At 46.1% G+C, this 23,053-nt stretch overlaps 1 protein-coding gene across 1 annotated transcript in view; it reads left to right on the forward strand.

The window, feature by feature from the left end:
• efhd2 (EF-hand domain family, member D2) overlaps nt 1-22,513 on the forward strand; it is a 43,092-nt gene extending 20,579 nt beyond the window's left edge. The window contains exons 2-4 of the mRNA XM_088938286.1: nt 18,475-18,622; nt 20,150-20,284; nt 21,418-22,513. Coding sequence (XP_088794412.1) covers nt 18,475-18,622; nt 20,150-20,284; nt 21,418-21,549 — 415 coding nt within the window. The 3' untranslated portion in view covers nt 21,550-22,513. The remainder of the gene's footprint in view (nt 1-18,474; nt 18,623-20,149; nt 20,285-21,417) is intronic.
• Nucleotides 22,514-23,053: the final 540 nt, after the last annotated feature.

Genomic DNA, 23,053 nt, shown 5'->3' on the forward strand with positions numbered 1-23,053 from the left:
CGGGACTCGACTGTACTTGCGTGGTCCTGTAATTGAGCTCCCGAGTCCTGTTGGGACACGAGCGATGGGAGGCGAAAGGAATCTCTGCCTTGCAAAACAAATAGCTGTCTCAACATGAAGATCTCCGCTCGGCACTGCAGCCTCAACAGAGCAGAGGCCCTAGTCCCTCCCAGCCGTGTTCTAAAAGCGTGCTGTGGCAGCATTAAGCCAAATCCATCTTTAAGTAGAAAACGCATCCAGAGACTGCATGAACCATGTTATTTCAATTAGACGATAATCCAGTGCCAATGCAGAATGGTGGTGATTCGGTTTTCCTCAAAATTCACTTCAAATGCAGCTTTCCTTTAAGTGGTCATGTTTCTTTTCCCCTTCATCGGCTTGTCAAGTTGGAAACCATCCTTATTTCTTTCTATAAAACTTGTATAAACAATTTTTTTTTTCAGGAAAAGGAGAGTCCCCCCTCCCCATCTGACATAAACACCAATTTATGACCAGAAAACAAAATGGCCTTGAAGAGAAGTGGGTTAATAGTTGTGTGCTGTTTTTGTGTGAGGGGCTGGGTTTCTTGCAGGGCAGGGAAGTCCTGAATGCATTCTCTACATTGTCAGGACCGTCTGCCCATGTAGCTCATATGTAGAGACATCCAGGTGTGCACCATTAACAGATAATACCCGTCACTGAGTTAGTCCTTAATGAGCCGTGTTCAGTGACACTGTTAAGCATCGGGGATATGGGCAGGTAACATCAGATTGGCATCAGGATAAAAGCTTAATACTGTAAATGGATGGGTAATATTTGCAATACTCAAAGAAACCAGGAGGGGTGAATTCCTTGCCGAAAAATATGAGAACTCCCCAATTCTTACAGTGCCCCCCGTCATTGGACAGTATCGTTATAGTTGTGTTGTTGAACAAACGTGTTCCACAAAATGCAGGCATGACTTCATTTGTTTGCTTTTCTTGAGCACTGTATTGGTTTCAAAGGTATCTCCAGTGTTGCGCTTCTTGATAGAAATTAAATGCGAGGCCCAAATTGTTTCTTTGCTGTGGAAGGGGGTTAATACCCCTGCGGTTTTGGAGAAATGCCTTGGGGGGGGGGGGGGGGGAGAAGGATGGCCTGTGATGGACTGGTGTCCTGTCCAGGGTGTACCCTGCCTTGTACCTGCTGCTGCTTGCTGGGATAGACTGCGGCTCCTCTGGGGCCATCCCTGAATTGGAGAATTCCAATTCATTCCAATTCATCCATTCATTTAGAAAATGGGTGGATGGCATTTGACAGCAGAGAAGTTCCAAGTCCTCAGACTTGAGGTTGAGGTTGACACAGAAGGGGGTCATGGCGCTAACGCTCGAGTTACTGCGCCCTTGGCCTTGGTGTTCTCCTGTTGCTGGGCTTGTGCCATCACTACCTGTGCAGAATCTTACCTTGCGTGAAGAGGGACTCTCAGCACCTCCGATACAGCCGGCTTTTGTATCCCAGCTCGTTTTGCCTACAGCACAGCTGTGCTCTGTCCTTCTGTGGTGATGGTCCTGCTGTGGCTGGCGCTGAGCCTCAGCAGATTGACTGGTGCTTGTAGGTGATGTCTGCAGGGAGCGGTGCGGTATCGCAGGCTGCCGGGAGTCTGAATACTGGTCTGCTCCCAGCTTGCGAAGCAGCTCCAGATCCCCTCGGGGGAATTGAAATGAACAGTTCTAACACGTCGAGCTTCAGCAGACGAGCTGACTCATTGTACAACAGCACGTGTGCTGACAGATCAGGAAAGCACCTCATTCTGTTCAGGACGGCAGCCCTTGTACTTTCTGCTGTCCGGCCGAGACGTCCTCTCTGTGGAAACTGAGGAGTCTTTGCAGTTGTGGCCTTCCGAGTGGCTCAACCAGCTCGATTGAAAGAGAGGTCGAGCTTCACGATCCAGGTATCAGGAGTCGCAGGCCTGGGTCATGTGGATAGCCGATGGTATGACAGGATTCTCCAAGCGACAGAAGTTGATTGGCGTGTAATTAATCCATCCATCCATTTTCAAACCCGCTTCTTCCAGTTCACGACTCGCACCAGGGGCCAATTTTCCCAGAAGCCAATTAACCCACCAGCATGTCTTTAGACTGTGGGAGGGAACCGGAGCACCCGGAGGAAGCCTGCATGAACACGGGGACAACATGCAAACTCCACACAGACAGCACCCCAGGGCTCGACTTGAACCCAGGGCCCCCAGTGCTGTGAGTTAGCAATGATAACCACTGCGCCACCCTGCTGGCCCAAGGTATGAAATCTTGAGTTCAAAAACGTATTCCATCAAATCCTGAAAAATCATAATATATTCCAGTTATGAATGAGACCCTGCCTCCTTCCCTTCATAAATATGGATTGGACTTTTTTTAGACCTGTGCCTTTGTTGCTCTGGGCAGGGCACTTAATCGTGGGTGTTCAGCTGCTGCTTGCGTTTTCAACTTCGACATCTGAGGTGCCCTTGAGAAAGACGGAAGGGACAGACTGTATGAAATTAAAATGAATCTGATGCAAGGATAGATTGCACCTTGCTTCAGCATAAATGGACAAATGTTGGGGCCTGACCTCTTCTCAGCAGAGATCAAACACTTCACACGGCTGGAATTGAAACGGGATATTGTCCCTCAGGGGATTTTTATTGGCAGTCGGGGATTCAGAGAGGTCACCTTTTACTTTAGCGTTTCCTGCAGTAAGTGTTCAGTTCCCCCCCTCCTCGTTCACCTTGCGCGGTTATCTTCTCTGCATTGCTTTTGTTCCGCGCATGAGGCAGTTTGCTGCCCTGAACACAGTGTGTCACTGCCATTAATCAGTGCCGTGCAGCGTGACCTGAAAACGCTGTATCTTTTCACAAGCTGTTCTTCAGCAGTGCAGAACCCCAGCATCTGAAGCCCACTTTTCTGCATGCCTTACAGACTTCTTTCAAACTTGCACTGCTGGTTCTGTTGGCAATGGAGGGTGTTCCAGAGGGATACTAAGACACAAACCTGCTGCTCCAAATGAGAACTTGAAGTTAGAAATGTGTTTTCTTAGCACCTTTGTGGATCAGGTCTCCCAGTTTGTGCTTCCAGTGCTCATACTGTGTCAATAGAAGTCAGTTGGATTTGAGGGAGAGATTTTGGTCTTGCTAGGTTTGTCTTCCACCATGTCTAAAGAGCTTTAATTATGGGAGGCCAGTATGAGCTCAAACCACACGCTGACTCGTCATTCACAGTATCGGTTTTGTGGCTGTCCCCTCATGCTGAGTGCGAATTAGGGCACTAAAAACGAACTTACTAGGAAGTACAGCATACCAGTCTGACTTCAAACAGTGGAAAGCATCCATGATTTACTCAGCTATGCCTTTCAGTAAGGGGTGCTTGTTTTGGGGTTTTCTGAGTCTAATTTTATTAGTTCTCTAATTACGTCATTCTGCTGTGCTATACCCCAAGAGAAAGCATTTGAAATCATTGGCTATAACAAGGATCAAGGAACTGTTGTTTTTTTCTGTGAAACCGATTTTAAAAATGTCTCCATTAAAGTTCTCTGTTAGGTATTAGAGTAATTTTTACTTTTGATTCCTTGGAGGTGAAGAATAGATATATGCACTAGGAATTCTTTTAGCTGCCAGTAAGAAGAAAACAATCACGTGCAACTGGTTTATTAATGACCACATTGAGACCTTTTATTCTGCGAAAGAAGACGTAGCACTCTTTTTGCATGGATTATTACTTGTTTGTTTTTGCTAATTATATTTCTGTACGTAGCCTCCCATCTATGGGGGATTGATATTCATAGTTAACGTAACGTGACTGTAAAATGAAAGATGACAGCGGAAACGGCGATATTTTGTATCGGTTCTACCTGTAACACCATTCGTCATTGAATAAAAAAGTTGTAGATCAGGTCGTGGTGCACACAGAGCATGAGCACATGTCCCACCAGCAGTGGTTCGGCTCGGTGGGTCACCTTGGGCAGGAGCGAGCCTCTCTCTGCACCAGCTGGGCTGCAGGCAGAGACGCAGCAGGGGGTCCCTGGATCGGCTCTGTAATGGGAGCTGATGAGATCGGCCCTGTCTGTTTGATTCAACGTCAAGGGGGCGATCAGGCTGGTGTTTGTCAGAGGGCAGAAGCACGGAGTGAAATTTTGCCACCCCTATCGGTGCTTCTCACTTACAGTCACGTCTGCAAATCCACTTATTATCCCTGGCAATTGCTCTTTTAACAAGCTTTCAAATAACTGTTTTTCCCCAAAGGCTGACAGTGTGTTACTTTAGTTCTTACTGCATCACATTGCAGACAAAGAATACTACCTGAGGACAATGTTGCTTGTGCATTTTGTAATAGCTGTATATGGAGAATGTTGTGTTTGAATATTTTGGGTCAGTAACGACAGTAGAGCTAATTACAGAGAAATGCAACCATGATATTTTTTATGGATAGTGTTTGAGTAGAGTAGTAGAGTCATCATACAGTTACTGTCCTGATATGCACACTGTCTTTGACTTTTACAGGAGTTCTGTACATTAGCAGGGCAGGGAGTCTGATCACGTAGATGTAACCAAATACCTTGAATTTTTGTTTAGTTTCCTCTGGGTCTCTGAATGGTTCTGTGATTGAGGAAGTCAGGGTCATTTGCTCTTCCTCTTAAGTGCTGAGAAGTCTTATCTAGTCGCCCTGTCTGACTCTTTCCTGAGCACAGAGGTACAGCTAATAACTTCCTTCTCGGGAACGGGCTCTGAATGGCTACACAGAGAGGCTGACTGAGGGCTTGGGCCCATTAGCAGTCTTGCCTTGTTAAGAGGTGAGAGGTGCTTAAAGTAATGCTGATGTAGGAGGTTAAAAAAAAGTCTCTGATCAGATTCAAAAGCCAAAAGGACCAAGCCCAAGAAGAAATAGTAAAGGGTTTACTCGAAGAAAATCTGGTTGCTGAAACCACTTGACTCATCGCTGTAGTGTGCATTCCTCCTTAATTAACTTCGACTTATATCTGACAGCGCCAGTGTGACGTACATTAATTATACAGAAGAGGAACATCAAACAGACTTAATTCCATTAAAGATGGAGGTTTAAAAAGCCACTTATTCAGTTTCTTTATAAGCTGGTTACCGGCTAACTTCTGTCCTTGTGAAAACCAGGCTGGGCCTCTGCCTCCTTTTCCAAAATCAGACCAGGAAATGCCTTTTGTCTTTGCTTGTTGAATGGCAGTGACAAGGCTATAGATCTTGCGTGCGATAATCTCTCTCTGTCTTTTGGCTTGTCAGAAGAAAAAAAAACTCTCCAGCACAAGAACTCTTTCATTACTCTGATCACCGTGAAGCTGAGGAGTTTGGATTCCCTGACTGGGGAACTGGCCAGAATGTGGCTGTCAGCAGCTTTGCTGAAAGGCCAATATTTTCTGTAGGAAAACCTGCTGAAGAGTGGCCAGTGTTTCACAATTTCGTATAGGCTTTAACCTGGCAATCCAGTGCATGATGCAAAAGTTAGCAATGATGATTTTAAAGAATCAATCAAGTAAATGTGATTTCAGGCAGTGATCTTAACATTGATTAATATCCTTGATGAACTGTTGCATAAGGCTGGCCAAGCAAGAAAACTCACTCCTGTATGTTTGATCCAGATGAAAAAGCTAAAGCCCTGTATGAATAGCACTATTATATTGTGTGTGTGTGTGTATATAGAATGTTAAGAATAATGTATTTTTCAATCATATCATTGAAATTATTTTCATTTAATATTTTTTAATAGCCAGCCAAGAAATACTCTGTGCCCCCCCCCACTCCTTTGGCTTGCTCTCTGAAACTCGTCATGAGAGTCCCATTTTTCACTCCTCCTTGCATCCAGACCTCTCCAGCCTCTCTTTCCTGTCTGTTCTGCGGCTGCGATCTGCACTCTTCCTCTCATCCCATCAGTGTTGTACAGGGAATTGTCTATCCCAGACACCAGTGGGGTTCAACCTGGATGGGACACCAGTCCATTGTAGGGCACACTCACAGACGCACACTCTCACCAGGGATGGATTTTCCTGAAACATATTAGCCTGCCAATATGTTTTTGTACTGTGGGAGGAAACCCACGTGAACACAGGGAGAACATGCAGACTCCACACAGACGGCACAGTGGGGTCTGGAATTGTGCCCAGGGCCTTAGTGCTGTGAGACCGCAATGCTCCCTACTGTGCCACCATACCTCCCAGTAGTAAGTTGATGGGGTTTTTTTTATCTAACGTTTCTTCAAAAACACATTTTGTGTCACGTTGAAGCGCTTCAACCTTCAACATACATCAAACACTGGTTGCATCTGCTACAACAGCACAGGCGCTTAGCCTGTGGACTTCAGTGCAGTCCAAACCTTTCCCTTTGCGTTCAGAAGTGGGTCATAAAGTAAAAATGAAACGGAGGACAGCTGGCTGCTATGGGAGTCATTTTCGCTCCAAACAAAACCTCGCCAAACGGACAAGCGCAGTTCTGCTGGTTCAGAGTGGATCACACCTAGACAGCAGCAGACTCCGCTACACCAGAAGAGCAGGTCTTCTGCCAGTGGAGAATTCCTAATCGTCTTCTGTGTTACCCAGGTTTCAAAGGCGTGAGGTCACTTCTGTACCAGGCTCAGTGCCTCTCTTACACATACCTCTGTGCACCTGTGTCCACTTGATCTACAGTCACGCCCACAGTGCAGTCTGTACTTTAAACCCATTGAAAGAGCCGAACCTCAGGATATCAAGGGGATGGTAGAGGAAGGAACACAGAACAGAACACTCCCCGTGTCTGTCCTTATCACAACCTCGCCTGGGAACTTGCACGAAATTCCAGAACCAAATGAGAATTGTACATCACAACCTGCCTGGGAAAGTACCCAGTAAGTATCAGTGGACCAGGGAGGATGTTCTGTTTATGTAAAAGCTCATATATTAACCGACATGATTGTGATTAGATTGTAGATTGCTTTGTCTTTCAAAGTCCTTCAAAGTCCAATGGTTAATTCTTTAGATCGTTTTACTCGCTACATACATGTTTCTGCAGCACCTGTGAAAAGATGGAATTGAAAGCAGATTAGCAGGTTATTGACAGGAGAGGGGTGAAGAATATCAGATTTGCAAGGAACTGAAGAGGAACTCTCTGTCTTCACAGGTGTGGAGATACAGTATTCATTGGGATTAATAAAGTATTATCTATCTATCTATTCATAGTCATTCACAGTTAACAACAAAGACGGCTACAGAAAATTACGCAGAACTCACTACAGGACACGCTCCAAGTGAAAAAGGAAAGGAAAATTTAAGTTCAGAAAGTGCAAGACCATAATCTGGGTGACACAGGCAGACCTGGCTTCTTAAAGAGGACAGGCTGTGCTTCCCACTGTTGGCAGGGAGAATCGGAGACGGAGCTCTGCTCTCTGCTGCGCTGCAAGCACTCCGGGATTACAGCAACAATTCCGGGAAAAGCAACAAATCAAATCCCAGAATTTCCACACCTTCCAGAACCAGAGCAGCTTCTAATCCTTCTGGGAGTGGAAACCTGATAGAGCTGTAGCCCAGTGTTTGATCTCCTGCCCCAGTATGAGCTTCTCGGGGAATACTGCTATGCCATTGTCCAGAATGTTTCTAAATGTTTTGCTAGCTGTCCTTGCCTTGGCAACAAATTAATTCCTTAGCCATTCCAAGAATGTGATCGAAAAACGGGTACAAAACAGGGCATTTCCATTTCAGTGATTTTTTTTTTAGGAAGGAGACAGGTTAGTTAGCATGCAGCCGAAAGTGGGAACCCAAAACATACTTCTTACCCAGGAGGTTTTGACCACAGCCTCGTCTTGGAGACGAGCCCCACCATGGGTTTGCAGAGGCCTCCAGCAGGGCTGTCCCACCACAGTACGAGATTTGAGGACCAGCGAACGTGCTACAGTTCACTGTGGCAGGAGGAGAGCTACCTATGCTCAGCTGGGTTTGCAAAAGCAAGGTAAATTAGTGGGAAGCTGCATCAGCAGAGGATTTAAACAGCCAACCAAATCAAGAGGCTCCACAGCCAAAACGCTATAGTTTTTTTTAGATTTTTTTTCGTTTTTCATCTCTGAATAATAAATGACTTATGACACCTGGGCCAGTCCCTGGCTGTGATGTTGTTTGCGTTGTGGGAGAAGCCTCAGATGGACACCTGACACGGTTTATGTTCAGGAGGATATTATTCAGCCTCTACAAATGTTTTTTTTCTTTGCAACACTTGTTCCTGAGCTCGTGACGCGTATATCCCACATTCTGATTCCGGAGGAACAGAAACTGAGCCCTGAACCGCCGCTGGTCAGGCCATTCGCGCTGCAGGGTAATAGCGGCGCCCAGGCACGCTGTCGAGGCTCTGCGGGCACATTGACCATCTTAGGTCGGGTCCTGGAGAGTTCCTGGTCTCGCCTGTCCTGCCCAGGCAGGGCTCTGGCACAAGGTCCACCTTCTGCGAGGAGAGCTGGTCACCACACAGAGAGAGAGAATAAGGAGTGCTGCACAGCCAGCACAGAACAGAAAGGGAAGGTTCAAGGCCACTGAAGCTGTTAAAACTCTTTTGCCAGGCTTTAACCTGGCAGAGAGCACTGGGTTTCTTCTGAAAATGTCAATCCAGAGGAGAGCTCTTCTGCTGTGGACTACGCTGGGATTCTCACAGCACCTCTTAGTTCTCTTGATAAGATCAGATCACTTTATTAGCCCTATACAATTTCTTGTATTAGGAATGTGTCTTTTTGCATACCACAGCTTGCTCTCCATGAGACACACAGACAGGGGGAGAAGCTGGGGGTCAGAGCGCAGGGTCAGCCATTTGTATGGCACCCCTGGAGCAGTTGGGGTGAAGGGCCTTGCTCAGGGGCCCAACGCAGTAGGATTCCTCTGCCGGCCGCGGGATACGAACCGGCAACCTTCCAGCCACAGGCGCAGATCCTGAGCCACCCTTTACTAGTGAAGCCAATGCAGACTAAAGCTTATACATTTTAAGACTTCATCTCCTGGTTTGCAGGGGCATACAACCGTTTTCACAAGAAACCAGCTTCTAGTGGGAGGTGTTAAAACAACTTTGCATTTTGTTTTTAGTCAGGGCTCAGGTTCTGTTTTCTTCCCAGAGCAGTTTAGATCTCTGTCAGTGCAATTTCAATGTGAGACTGTCGCTGTTGATTCTCGGGGGCTTGTGGAGAGTGGTGTCGGGTATAGGAACTGTTTGAAGTTCCTTTAGCAGAATGAAGTTGTGATGGATTTTGAAAACCGGGCAGAGTGTGTACAAGGGGCTTGGTCACAGGAGCAAAGGCTTTGAGGTTTCTGAAAGTGACATTGCAGTGAAAGTAGAGGTTTGAGGCTCTTGAATCAGCCTGTAGTGACAGTGGACCTCCTGCAGTCCGTGCAGGGCACTGTGAACAGTGAAAACGGCAAGGCTCTCTCTATAAGAGCCTGTAGCCTGAATTGTAATCGGACATTGCCCAGGTGCAGGACAGCATTGTGGTTGTCTCTGGCTGGATGATCGTGGATGAGTGTAGCTGTGAAGCAAGCTCTCTGTTCTGTCACTGCGGTACCTGTGGCTTAGCACTGGAGATTAAGCAAGCATCCCAGGAATAGATCATTTTCATTACTCCCTGTGGTATTAGTTGGTATTAGCGATACAGATCTCTACGGGAGAAGCTATTCCAGTCGAGGTCTGGTGCAGCCGTCCTTGAGCTGTGGAAGCACTCTCTAGTTCTGTGCACATTGAAATATTGATATTCATCTGTGTCGCTAGAAATGCCCTATTGCTCTGAAGCACAAACTCCTGAGGTGTGCCTGTTGCTGTTCTGTGTCTGAACGATTTATTTCCAGTGATCTTACAGTTTCTTATTGTCTGTTCACAGCAGTATGCATTGGGAGTCAGTGCAAATTCACTGCAGTGCACATAATTTAGATGTAACTGTTTGATGTTACCTATAAATATTTGATCAAGTCTACTAACGTGTGTAGTATGTGGAGATTTATACATCCCAGAGACTGTTAAACCATAATTACTGAACTACAGAAGAGTTCATCTGCAGTCTTTTCCCCCTCAGAGAACCGAATAGCACAATAAGTCCTGTGAGCCTTTAGACTGATTTTGTTGCTCCACAGTTTTGGGGGGTTGTAGAGAAAGGGGAAGCTGTGTGAGCAGCTGTTCATGAGGGCCACCTTTATATTTTTATCGAAGGTGACTGTTGCCATGGTTACTGACATGGTAGGGGGGGGGGAACACAGGAAGTTGCTTCAGACTTACTGGCCGAGACAAAACGAGAACAGAGCTGTTGACAGGATTCCTCTTTTTCTTGCAGAAAAGCGCAACTGGGAAGTTTTCTTCCTTCTGTGCAGTCAGAGAAGAAGCCATTAAGTGAAACAGTCACAGAAAGCAGAACTACTCAACCTCTTTCAAGAAGGGTCAATGTTACACAGTGTTTTTGGTTATTTACCAAAACTTGTATAATACTCTAACATTCTGCAGTTTTTTTTTTTCTGATAGGCTTCGTAGGAATGTTCCTGCATCATGTGGGTTTGTTTTGTGCCATCAGCTTGATGCACTAAAAAAATATAGTGTATGGTGATAGTGCCTTTTAGGTTTATATGTGGAGGAAAACAAGCTGTTGTTGTTGACTGCAATGCTTTTAATAAAGTGCACAGCTTTCTGTCTCTAGGGTAGCTGATTGCTCGCCCAGAGAGCCTGGCAGGTGTCCCAGAGAGGCGCTTTGTATCGGCTCGAGGAGACTAAAACGAGTTCTCTGCACCCCTCTCCAACGCAGAACGTGAGGAGAACGGAGGTTTTCTGCAGTTATCGCAGATCCTTTAAGGTGCCTCCGGTCATTTGGTAGCCGAAGAATCAGCCGTCCTCCTCTCTTAAAAAAATCTTGGCCCCTTTGAATATTTCTTTCCAGCCCCAGCTGGGACTCTTGTTTCCAAGCCCGGAGCGTGGGAGAGAGCTGCAATGTGCAGCAGACAGCAGGCTGGTGTCCTCTATGACCCTCTGCTTCATGTTACTGTGGAGGAAACACGTCCAGTGTGCCAGTGCTAGCTGGTGGCGACTCCATCACAGGGCCCTGGGCCTCTCTCTTTCCCTCACCTGGGACCTGTGAAAAGACTGTTCCTGTTGAAGCTCGACTTGTTTTGTTTTTTCCTTCTGAGCCAAAATGTGTGCGATCCCAGCTATGTGTCGCCCTTGGCTGGTGATGTCAGCCGTTTTGACCGACGGAGACGTTGGAATTGTTTGTTTTTTCTCACCACAGATGATTTTTCAGCTGTCTGTAAAGGTGAATTCCAGAAAGACAAGGCAGAGTGCCAAGCCTGTCTTTGATCTGGCCGGCAGAAAGGGTGAAGAGTGGCGTGTTGGGAAGTTAATGTTAACGGAATGACAGATTTGGAGCGCGTTTACAAGCTATATTTCCAAGTGCTGTTTTAACCAGATTTTCGTACATTATCTTCCCAGTGAGGTCTTAGCTGTGGCTTGATCTGTGTCCAGTTCTGGGAGTAGTTGGTGCGGCTGAGCAGAATGTGATCTTTATTCTGCCAATAGGAGGGACACAGGCTGTGCAACGTATAAACCAGAGAGGAGATCAAAGTGCTGGAGACACCTTGGGTCTTCTGCTTCTTTGCAAGCAGCTCAGGCAGCTTGATGTGCGACGACACCCCAGGGCCCTGTCACTGGCAGCATCTGAAAATCCTCACTCGCACCTGCAGTCAGTGGGAATCTGCTTATGCCGTGAATGACAGAATGGTCTCCTTTGGTTGAACTGAAGCACGTCTAGATTATCAGGCATTTATCAGGCTGTTGGTTCACCTGCTGTTAGATGCGTAGAACAAAGGTCATGGGCTACTTTCTTCAAGAGAGACGGCTAACGGAGCTTTCTATGTTCCCAGTGGCGCAGAATTGATTGGTTTAATGAGGTCTGGCTGTGTATCCTTTGCATATGTGCAGAATATTTCTTCCATCTCACTCCTGGCACTACGTTAACAGGATCTGATAAACCACGCAGAGAGTGCATTAATTTCCTTCTCCACTTGTGTGCTTTTGTCTTCTGGGTTTCCGGTTCCACAGGGAATAATGAAAAAATTGGCTGTATACTGAACATATTTAAAAACAGGGCTTGCTGTATTTGTCACTCTGTGCCTCGAACTGTTTTGCTGTTTTGCTTGAACTGTTTACTATTGATGGCCTTGAAAAATCGATTTTCAATTTTCTTTTTTAATCCATGCCTTTTGGGCCATTCTTAAAGATGATCAGCACTGTGCCAGTGAGGATGAATTTAATCTCTCTTGCATGCTCTTGGATTCTTAGTCTTCACACACTGAAGTCCTGCAGTGCTGGAATCGATTCAGCCCTGATAGTCTGTAAAATGTGTTCTTATTAGTCGGTTGGTGGTATTGCAGTGCTTCTGCCTCACAGCTTTTATGCCAGAATAATGAAATGGAAGTTGCAGCAAAGACAGCAGTTACACGTTTCTCAACTACCCTGCATTCTGTGCAACACATTCTGTGAAACAGTTTCACTTTTTAATTTGTTTTTAGAGTTTGTTTTTAAAGTGACTTGTGAAGTAACTATTTCCTGAAGAAAATCAATTTCTATAATAAGTTCTTAAAGCTTAAATGGGAGAGGGAATTCAGTGGGAGAAAGAGGTTTTTGCTCAAGGGCATGTGGGGCCTTTTAACAGGTCTTTCCCAAAACGAAAGCACTTTCAAAAGCCAACTTCTAAAAGTTAATCAGCAGAGCGCTTACTGTGAAATTACAGATTCTCTCGTGTTGATAGGAAATTCCCCAACAGAAAACCGCAGGCAGGTTAAGGGGGAGATGCAGTTGGTAAAATGTTGCTTCAGTAAGACTGACTCTAATTCACACGGCCCTCTGCTGGTGAATCGTGTGCATTTGCTAATAACTACTGAAACGTGTCAGGAATGCCATCTGCATTTTTGCCCCAAATGTGAATTATGCAGTGATGACTGGTCCACCTGTCTGAGCCTCATGCTGAGAGAGGTTGAGAGACACTTAAAGGAAATATTAGAGCCCGTGTTCCCTTTTCTCACATCGTGTTCTTGCTCAAGTGTGAAATAGCATAGTCTCCCAATCCTAGTTTCCCAGCTGTTCCTTAGAATTGTTAAACAGCCAGCATTCTGAGCCAAAGGAAACAGCTTCATCCTGGATGCCTGATATTGGTTCAGACATGGGTGAATATAGTGGGTTAATAATTAAATAAAATAATCATAACCCCCCCCCAAATTGTAAAGCTTTTGGCAAGAATGTAGCAAGTGATGGGTGTAATGAGAGACACTGGAGTTCTTTGTTCTTTGGCACAGCTGACAACACAACACAAACTAAACACACAACATAAACACACAACATACATACACGTCACTCTATTTACAAGCAGGGCTTCCCAGAGGCCTACATCCTGACTAACCAGAAAACCCCCAGACTGCTACCAAGTATTCAAACCCTATATAACACCTCCACAGGCCCACATGAGAGAGAAACCTGCCTACTAAACTAAACTGAATAGGACCTGTGGTTACATCTCTGTCTCTATAAATCCAGATGCTACAAAGTAAACAGGAACCTATCTCCCTATTCTAAAAATGCATCCTCTAACCAGGAGAGGCCATTTTTAACCTAGGGCTTCACTATACAGGAGATCAGAGTTTCTTAAAAACGACAGAAGAGCAAGGTCTCTTAACAGGTTTCAAACACGGAACTCCAGTCTGGTCTTTGAGGAAGATCTGGACAAGCAGCTCTCGCCCGACGCTTTCTTCTCACTGTGTCCTCCTGTCGTCTCCTGTCTTTGCTGCCCCCCGTCTCTTCTACTTGAGTTCCTGGACTGGCGATGACACCTTAATCATTTACCCAGGCCTTAATTAACCGAGGTCAACCAGTCCGTTCCTTTGATCAGTGTATCTCAGGCCTGGTGCAACTCAGTTTAACACCCCAGTTCCTTTCTTGCCTTGAAGCTCCCCCAAAACTTTAGATGTTGCCACTAGCCAGTGTTAATTATTGTCTCTGGAAACTTCAGTAGTCACTCCCAAGACCTGTCACAATATTTTCATAGCCTAAACTGGGCTGTTTTGACAGAACTGCGAACTGTGTTTTTTGAAGGGCTCAGTCTAAGAGATTTTATAAAAAGCCATCTTATGACTGTTAACACTACTTGCCGTTAATGTAAATCAGCTGTGGAGTATTTACCTTTTTCTTTTCTTAATCTGTGCCACTGTCTGTTTTGAAATGCAGGTTGATGTCCTTTCTGTCGATCACGCGTTGGCTGAGACAGGCTGTGCAGTTACAGAAAGTGAGCAGGCAGCATAGCCTGCCCGTAAATTTAGAACGGTAATTTACCATCAGATGGGGTTGTGCCCCTTCAGTTTATGAGATCTCAGATGTTGAAAAGCACCTTCCCGTCTTGCACATGAGCTTCTGTTTGGTGTAAATAACTGTGTATTTCTGAGATCATTTCAAGTGAAGAAAGCTATTGCAAAAAAACAGCATTCTGCAAAGATGCCAGGCTGGTCTGTAGCCAGACTGCTGAATTTAAAAGGTTCTTCTGCTGCTTAAATTCCTTGTGTTGTGTAGAAAAATGTATTGAGGGTTTAGTAGAGTCTTGTACTGTGCAAGACTCTCTGTGAAACCAGAAACAGGCTCAAAACCTGTTACTTGGCTCATAGCAGTACAGTGGCACCCTGCCTGTCCTCCTTCACAGCTTCAGCTGGATTATGTGAGTGTTTTAGGCAAAACGGCCACAGTAACAGTGAGCAGGTTCACCTTGATCAGAGGGAATCTGAGTTGGCCTCTACAGAAGATACAAGTCATGGCCACAAACCACATTCAGGCAGAGAAAGAACCCAAGTCTTCCCTGCAGTGTTCCGTGGGTGCAAGGTGATAGTTTCAAAATGTCACAGCACATGGATACGTTTCTGCAAGGGTGTGAGGTGGCATCGCAAATCATGGACATATTCCAGGCATTGCGAACTGCTGGCTGTTTTAAAAGTTAAAGAAGCAGCAGAACACTGCAGTTCATATTCGTTTACACCACACCCCAAAAAACATCAAAGCTGGACACATGTGGCTGGTGTTGGTTTAAAAAAGAGCCCGCAGCAGGTAAAATGCACTAACCCAGCTCGTTAGAACAATGGAAAAGGTCACAACAAACAAGAGCAGGCCATTTCAAGTTCAAGTTCAAGTTGTTTATTGTCATTACACTCATATACATGGTTTATGGTATAACGCAATGCTATTTAGCTAGCTCTCGGACATAAGTAGTACAAAGAAAAAAAACCCAACAACAACAATACAATTGTGTAACAAAAGAAAGACAGAGACAACAGGCAGTGTGCAAAAAACAACAACAGACGATGTGCAAAAACAGCAACAGGCAATGTGCAAAACAACAAAAAGGTAACAGGTTATGTGCAAAAATATGCATCAACAGAATAAAATACAGGGATAAAAATTATGGGGAGTGAGCTTTTGACATGTATGGTAGAGGTAGAGTTTCAATGTGTGTTGGGTTTTTGGTAAGAAAGAAAGAAGGCACTGTGAGGTTCAGATCATAGGTGAGAGGTGAGGTGAGAGTGAGAGAGGCTGGGAGTTAAACAGTTTGATAGTGCGGGGGTCAAAACTGTCTCTGAGTCTGGTAGTCCGGGCCCGAATGCTCCGGTACCGTTTTCCAGATGGTTGAGGGTCATACAGTCTGTAGCTGGGGTGTGTGGGGTCTTTGATGATGCTTAGAGCTTTCCTCAAGCACCGTCTGTCATAAATGTCCTGGATAGATTGGAGGGCAACCCCAGTGATGGACTTTCTATTGACATATTGATCCGAGGGTACCATCATGCTGTTTCTGGATGGATCCCAGTGATTTCTTGCCCTTGTTTAATCAAAATAATAGAATTCTAATTCTCAAATTCATATTCACAGCCTTTTCTCTGCGCTGTATTCAATCCTTGGATTCTGCTTGCTATTAATGTAGCAACACCTTTTAGTTTGTCTTGGTAAGGAGTTCCTCTTTTTACTGTAGGCTGCACTGCTGTGTTTTGTATGGATGCTGCCTTACTTTTAAGTGTAATGGATGATAATTTCTTTATTTAGCTTTTGTCTTTAATGCGTTATCCCGTAGAATTTGAGAAGTGGCGGTATTTTGCTTCTTTGTTCATTGGTCTGTTGTCACAGTTTGACTATCTTTAAGTAACTGTTGCTTAAACAAATGCTATGAGATTTTCTGATGTGTTCTTACAGCTGTGGTTTGATGCACAGCTGTCTTCCCAGGACTTTGAAGTGAGGGTTCATAGGTGTAAGCCGTGGATTTTAATTGTTCTAATTGTGGACACGATGAGATCTGTCCTGCCTCTGCTTAGAGAATATCCTGCCCTTGAGCACTTGTGCTGCCAGATGAAATTGCTGAGGTCATTTCCACATTATCCAGTCAGTACAAAAAAATGCAAAAGCTGGCGAGATCATGAACATGTTATTTATAATCTCTTTTGTGTCAGCATAATTTAAAATAAAGTCCAGTTTTAGTTTTCCGTTACTACTTTAAAAAATAGATCCCGAGACCGCAGTCTCTCACCTTCTCATGAGTTTGTTAGTAAACCTCTGTGCGTACTGTATGAAGCAGGCATGCCAGTCATGCCTGAATGCATGTCTAAGTGCAGAGCCGTTTCCTTGTACAGCATGGACTTCAAGATGGCTGACGTCAACACAGAGGGCAGCAGCAGAGGTGTCTCGGGCAGCACAATTAGATGGGTTGTTATTCTTTGGCATGGCTCAGTGACTGTGTTTGTTTAGCTTTGTTTTTTGAATTTGGAACGGTGCAGCCTCAGGCCAGTTCCCAGTTCAGTTTTCAAGGCAGCAGATCACTGTATAACCAGCGTTTTATGCTTATAAAGCATGGCCATCTGGTGTTTTATCTGTTGACTCCGGCGATTGCATTATGACTTTTGTCTTAATGATGGGAGTGGAGGGTGATCGCTGTTACCCATGTGACAAATGAACTGGTGCAGCAGCAGTTTTGGATCCCAGTGTACTTCCTGGCGTTGAGCACTAAGAAGACTTTAAAGAAACCTGTGTTTATTTTCCAGCACAGACGTGTGAAACTAATTAGATGTGACCAAAAAGAACCGCGTGTAAGAAGATCTGAACTGAAGTACCAGAAACCTGCTGATCGATCTGCAGCTCGTGTTAGGGCCTTAAGGGAACATGCCATTCGTAGGAAAGATCGCTCTTGTAGGTTAATGAAATAAAAGCAGAGAACTGCAACAGTTAAAATCTCAGGGTCTTAGTCACTTAAATTTAAATCGATTAACATTGTATTCCAAGTTCTGGCAACTGGTTATAAGTTCCTCTGCGCCCAGCATGCTGTGTGCTTTTGACTCTTTAGTGCCTTCAGTTGTATCGTAATGGGCAGGAAAAAAGAGCAGGCTGCTGTCCTGCCTAATTACAGAACCCATGAATCACCCGTTCCAATCCTCAGAGCTGGTTTCTGCTGCGCTACCAAGTGAGCTGACTGTCTTGGAGCTCCTCATGGGGAGAAGTGATAGATTTGGGACTGCGAGGCTGGAAAGGTCAGACGTAACACTTAAACAGTCACCATTAATTGTCTGAAGCGATAAATCACGGCTCGTGTTGGGAGGCTTTCAGGAAGCAAATAGTTTGCAGCTCTGTGGTTAGAAATGACATCTAGTCATTGCAGCGTGATTCTGTGTGTGAAGGCTTTTGTGTAGCAGATGGACTGACTTCACACAAACTGTGTCAGTTCATATCGGGGGCTTCAGAGACCAGCTGCTTGAGAAGCCAAGGGCTACTCCATATCACCGGTCACCAGCTGAGGTGCGGAGAGACAGTTGCTCCTGTCTGGGAGAATGGGAAGAATTTCAGTGGTTTCAATCTCCGCAAGGAAGAGTTTGTACCATCCATATACTCCTCTGTCTTCGAGACTCGTTCCGTCTGTCTGTCGGATGCATTCTGCGTGTGCTTATTGAGTTAGAGTGGGTTTCAGGCTTCACGACTTAGTTGGTCATTCTCGGTAACTAATCATGCCCGAACAGGACAGTCGGAGAAGTGTCTCCGTGTTTGCATCATAAATCATTCCGATCCTCGACTGCCGTTCCGAACTGCAAGTTCTCAGCTGTTTGATCCCGAGGGGTCAATTCCTCAAATTCCTCAAAAGAGCACAGCGAGAATCGCCCTTGCAGACACCCCACTCGCTTGATGCTGAACATATGAACTCAATGCGCTACTGATTGACTTGGTTTGTACTCATTTCTAAATCTGGTACTGAATCCCCAGAAATCTGCTGCATGAGTCAAGCTTTGAACAGCATCTCTTTCCTTCTGTTTCTGCAAGACTGTGCCAGGGTGCTGGAGAGGCAACACACCCCTCTGGCCCCTGCTTGGGTCACGATTGCACACCTGCCATTATATTGTGCCACCTTTTTGCCAATGGAGTTGCTGTCAATAAATTCGAGGAATCTTTCCCATCTCACGCCCGCCTGCCTGCGTTTCCCCCAGGTACGATGCGGGGAAGGACGGCTTCATCGACCTGATGGAGCTGAAGCTGATGATGGAGAAGCTGGGGGCTCCTCAGACCCACCTGGGCCTGAAGAACATGATCAAGGAGGTGGACGAGGACTTCGACGGCAAGCTGAGTTTTCGGGAGGTGGGTGGTCCTACAGCTGTGGAGACAGGGCAGCCTGTTTAGTTCTGAGAGAGCTTTGGTCGTATGACCGCTTCAGGGTATCAGTCAAGCTTCTCCGAGCTGCTAGAGCTGGGAAGACCTTTGAAGGAGATTGAAAGATCTCGCATTCAGTCCCAAAATTCTCCAGGCTTGCTTCTGTACCACAGACGTATTGGCTAATTTCTAACCCGTAAGTTGACATGGTTCATTAAGGAGTGATGCACCTCACCAGTCTGCGTCTTATTTTCTATCTCAGACTTATCAATAAAGAAAATGCTCAATATGGAGGAAAGTGTAAAGACAATAATATTGCCTATTTCCACAAACATTGTCACCGCCAAAGATTGCAAAGGTAACCTTGGTAAAACAGTTTTTCCAATTCTAGCCATAGGTCATCCTCGTTTGGGTCGCTGACTTGATGTTTTTGGAAGGTCCTGAGAAAAGAAGATGGCAGTAGAGTTACTGAAAACTACAGCACCTTTTTTAACAGAAGAGCAGAACTATCTGCAGAACTGGTGCTGTGAAGCCAGTTCTCAAGGAAATCCAAGCCTTCCTTGTCTAGATACATAGCTCCCCCTTGTGGGCAAAGTATGTCTTTCAGCTCAGAGCTACATGAGCGTTGCCTCAGTCTAGAAGCCAGTGTTTGTTAATTAATAATTGCTTACACTTATATAGTGCTTTTCTGGACACTCCACTCAAAGCGCTTTACAGGTAATGGGGACTCCCCTCCACCACCACCAGTGTGCAGCCCCACCTGGATGATGCGACGGCAGCCATAGTGCGCCAGAACGCTCCCCACACACCAGCTCTCAGTGGGGAGGAGAGCAGAGTAATATAGCCAATTCATAGAGGAGCCATTTATGTTAGGAGATGCGTTCATTGTTTTAGTTTGTGTTCCCTTCGGTGCATACTGCTGAGCACACTGCCCCGGTCCAGCTTTTGTACGAAATAACCACACTCTCTCCTGATGTGATATTGACGATCATTTCTTTTCTGCAGCTAATCTCATGGTTTGCGGTGTTTCTAGGGCTCTGGTTGTCTCGCCTTATTGAGAGAATTAAGATCAGATCACTTTATTGGCCATATACAATTTCTTGCATTAGGAATTTGTCTTTTCGAATACCCCAACTTGCTCTCCACGAGACACACAGACAGGGAGAGAAGTTTGGGGTCAGAGCACAGGGTCAGCCATTTATACAGCACCCCTGGAGCAGCTGGGGTTGAGGGCCTTGCTCAGGGGCCCAACAGAGTAGGATTCCTCTGCCGGCTGCGGGATTTGAACCAGCAACCTTCCAGCCACAGGCGCACATCCTTAGCCACAGAGCCACTGCTCCGCCCCTAGTTATGAGCCACTAACCGCTGGATAACCACGGTTCATTTTTATCCCATTTATTCTGTCTGGGAGCTGGGGCTGTGAGTTACCTGCAGGACTGTTTGGGCTCCACCTCTCTCTTGCCCTGGCCACCTGTCTCAACCCCCCCCCCCTCCCTCCCCCCTTTGTCTCCGCAGTTCCTGCTGATTTTCCGAAAGGCGGCAGCAGGAGAGCTGGCAGAGGACAGCGGTCTGCATGTCTTGGCACGCCTGTCCGAGATCGATGTGTCCACAGAGGGGGTGAAGGGAGCCAAAACCTTCTTTGAGGCCAAGGTACGCCAGCGAGGTCCCCACAAGGATGGGCAAATCCTCGCATATCCTGTCTCGCTTGTGTTTCTGGATTTCTTGTAATCTCGGGCCTTAATGACTTACTCATTAATGACTTCGACCATCCTTTTGTTTTCTGGTTGCTTTATCCAATTCCAATTGGGACACGCTGCAGCTGGAGCCTATCCCAGCCAGCAACGGGCACAAGGCAGGGTACACCCTGGACAGGACGCCAGTCCATTGCAGGGCACACACAGACACAAACTCTCACACCTAGGGCATGTCTTCCCAGAAGCCAATAAAACTACAGGCATGTCTTTCGACTGAGGGAGGAAACTGGAGCACCCAGAGCTCTCCCCATGTGAACTAAGGGAGAACATGCAAACTCCACACAGACAGCACCCCGGGTCCAGAATCGACCGCAGGGCCCCACAGCTGTGAGGTGGTAATACTAACCACTGTTCTGCCTTAAAAACTTAATTGAACCGTTTTTCTGAGGTCCTAAAGGGTGCTAATTAGTTAATTAGAAGTGTTTACTGTCTCAGTTAATTTCACAGCTCAAAAATTAAGTTAATGAGAGGGAGATTTAATCGTTGCAGATGTTGCCACTTGAACCCATGTTGAGTCTTGTTTACCCATAATGCCTAGTCCCTAAATTTTGTTTCCATCTAACAGATGTTAATTATTCTAAAACTTTGTGGTTAAATGTTGGAGGCTTGAGAATCCTGAAGCTCCTTCACAAACGAGCTGTGGTTCAGCGCTCTCGATGCCAACTTTGCGGTTGCTGAGTGAAGACGCAGCCCTTTCTCGTGAACCAGTGCGACAGTGTTTGTAGAATGTTTCAGCGGCGGTTTTCCACATGTGGCCGAACGATGGAAGCTGGTCTGAAGAGGACTGAAATATTTCGTCCAACCTGCCTTCGGTTTAAATAACTCCAGCGTCAAAGCGTGGTGCGATGCGTCGTTCCAGCAGGAGACTGACTCTTCTGTTTTCTTTCTCCTCTTCACTGTCTCACTCTCCCCTCTTCTCTCCATCCCTGATGCTGGTTCTCGTTTCTCCCCTGTCCCCGCCATCTTCTGGACTCTCGCTGTCCTGCTGTTTCGGTCCCGCTGTCTCCCCCCCCCCCCTCGCTCCCGCAGGTCCAGGCCATCAACGAGTCGAACCGGTTCGAGGCGGAGATCCGCCAGGAGCAGGAGGAGAAGAAGAAGCAGGCGCAGGAGAAGAAGCAGCGACAGGCGGCCTTCAAGGAGCTGCAGTCCGCTTTCAAGTGACCCTCCTGCGCCACCCCCCCCCCCCCCCGCCTCGCTCCGCCCGCGTGTCCGTCTGCGTCCGTGTCTTCTCCCCCCTTCAAAAAGAAAGTCTAGGATTTAAAACAGATAATCTGTCCGGGGTCCAGAGAGGTCCATTCCTGAGAGGCTGTGGGACTGTACAGGCCTGTTCAGGGCGAAAGTCTGAGAAAATAGCTCAGATACCAAATCTGTCTCTACTGTGTCCCAAAACCTGCCCACGGGCTTTTAACCCAGCTGAACGTCGGCAATTAATTTCTCCATTTTATTTCATGTCGTATGAAAAAATGTCATGTCGGCTCAAAAAAATGATAAACTGCGCTTTTGAGCCAGGCTTTAAAACTTATCAAATGTGGCACTTACGATCCTTCAGCGTATTAATGTTTCAGCAGGCTTTGATGTGAAAGTAAGCTAGTTTTCCAACCCGACGATGCCATTTAAATGAATGATGACGGTGTCCATCTATCTCCTCATTTCCATTTCTGAGTCTTGACTACCGTTATCTCATAATTGGGCCACATCTTGCAAATATTGGAGAATGTCCGTCTGCTCCAAGGTTGAAGCTGTGAGGAAAAAAAAAGAACCCAGTGTATTTGAACATGCGGAGGACTTGTGGTTTTTGTTATAATCCCTTCAGTCCAAGACTCCCAGGCTTGAGCCCTCGATGAGCATGGGGATTTCTGGTCTTCAGTTCACAGGAGCTCTCGTTTGCTTAATTAGGTACCTTGTATGTGCAGCAGTGTGGAGCAGTGAGTCCGCAGTTCAGAACTCAGGCTGGACACTGCTGTAGGAAGGTACTTCACTCAGATCACTCCAGTACATGGTGTGCACATTCGTTTCTGTGTATTGGATTATTGTAAATGACAATTTTATTATGAATTGACTTGGTAAAATTCGTAAAGACCGCGTCCTTCAAGTGAAATTGCATGCGGTCGTAAGGAAAAAGAAAGTGCTCTAGGTGAACAAAGAGAGCAACTCTAGTGATCTGTAAGACAAGGGATCCCCTTGGCTCAGACATCTGGACCCCGAAAGCCCCCTGCGGGGTCACTGTGTCATTCAGGCCTGCTCTGAATGGGACTGCTCTCAGACCTGCACACTGTTTGTCAAGTCATGTACTGCGCACGCAGCAAGCGCTTTGCTGAACAGCAGCCTGGTGCAGAAACGACAAAACTATACACGACAGCCTCTTTTAGCACAACTGCTGCTGTGAAAGGAAATTGCATCAGTGCACATACGTGCAGACACATGGTGAAAAACAAATGCAAAAGCTTCTAGTGAATGGTAAAATGCCTAAAAAATTGTTTATATTTTTAAATGTACGGGGAGGGTTGGGGGTTAATATTGCATGTGTGGTGGTGGTGGTGATTTTCCGTTTCCTAAAGTGGTGGTGGCGGTTGGGGGGGGGGGGGGGTGGGCAATGTGTTGTTCTGCATGGTCACTGTGAGGTCATGACAATCCTGCTTTGGATCTGATCTGAACCCAGCCTGGA

This window comes from Atractosteus spatula, chromosome 20 (assembly GCF_055471065.1).
Source record: "Atractosteus spatula isolate fAtrSpa1 chromosome 20, fAtrSpa1.hap1, whole genome shotgun sequence".
Classification (NCBI taxonomy): domain Eukaryota; kingdom Metazoa; phylum Chordata; class Actinopteri; order Semionotiformes; family Lepisosteidae; genus Atractosteus; species Atractosteus spatula.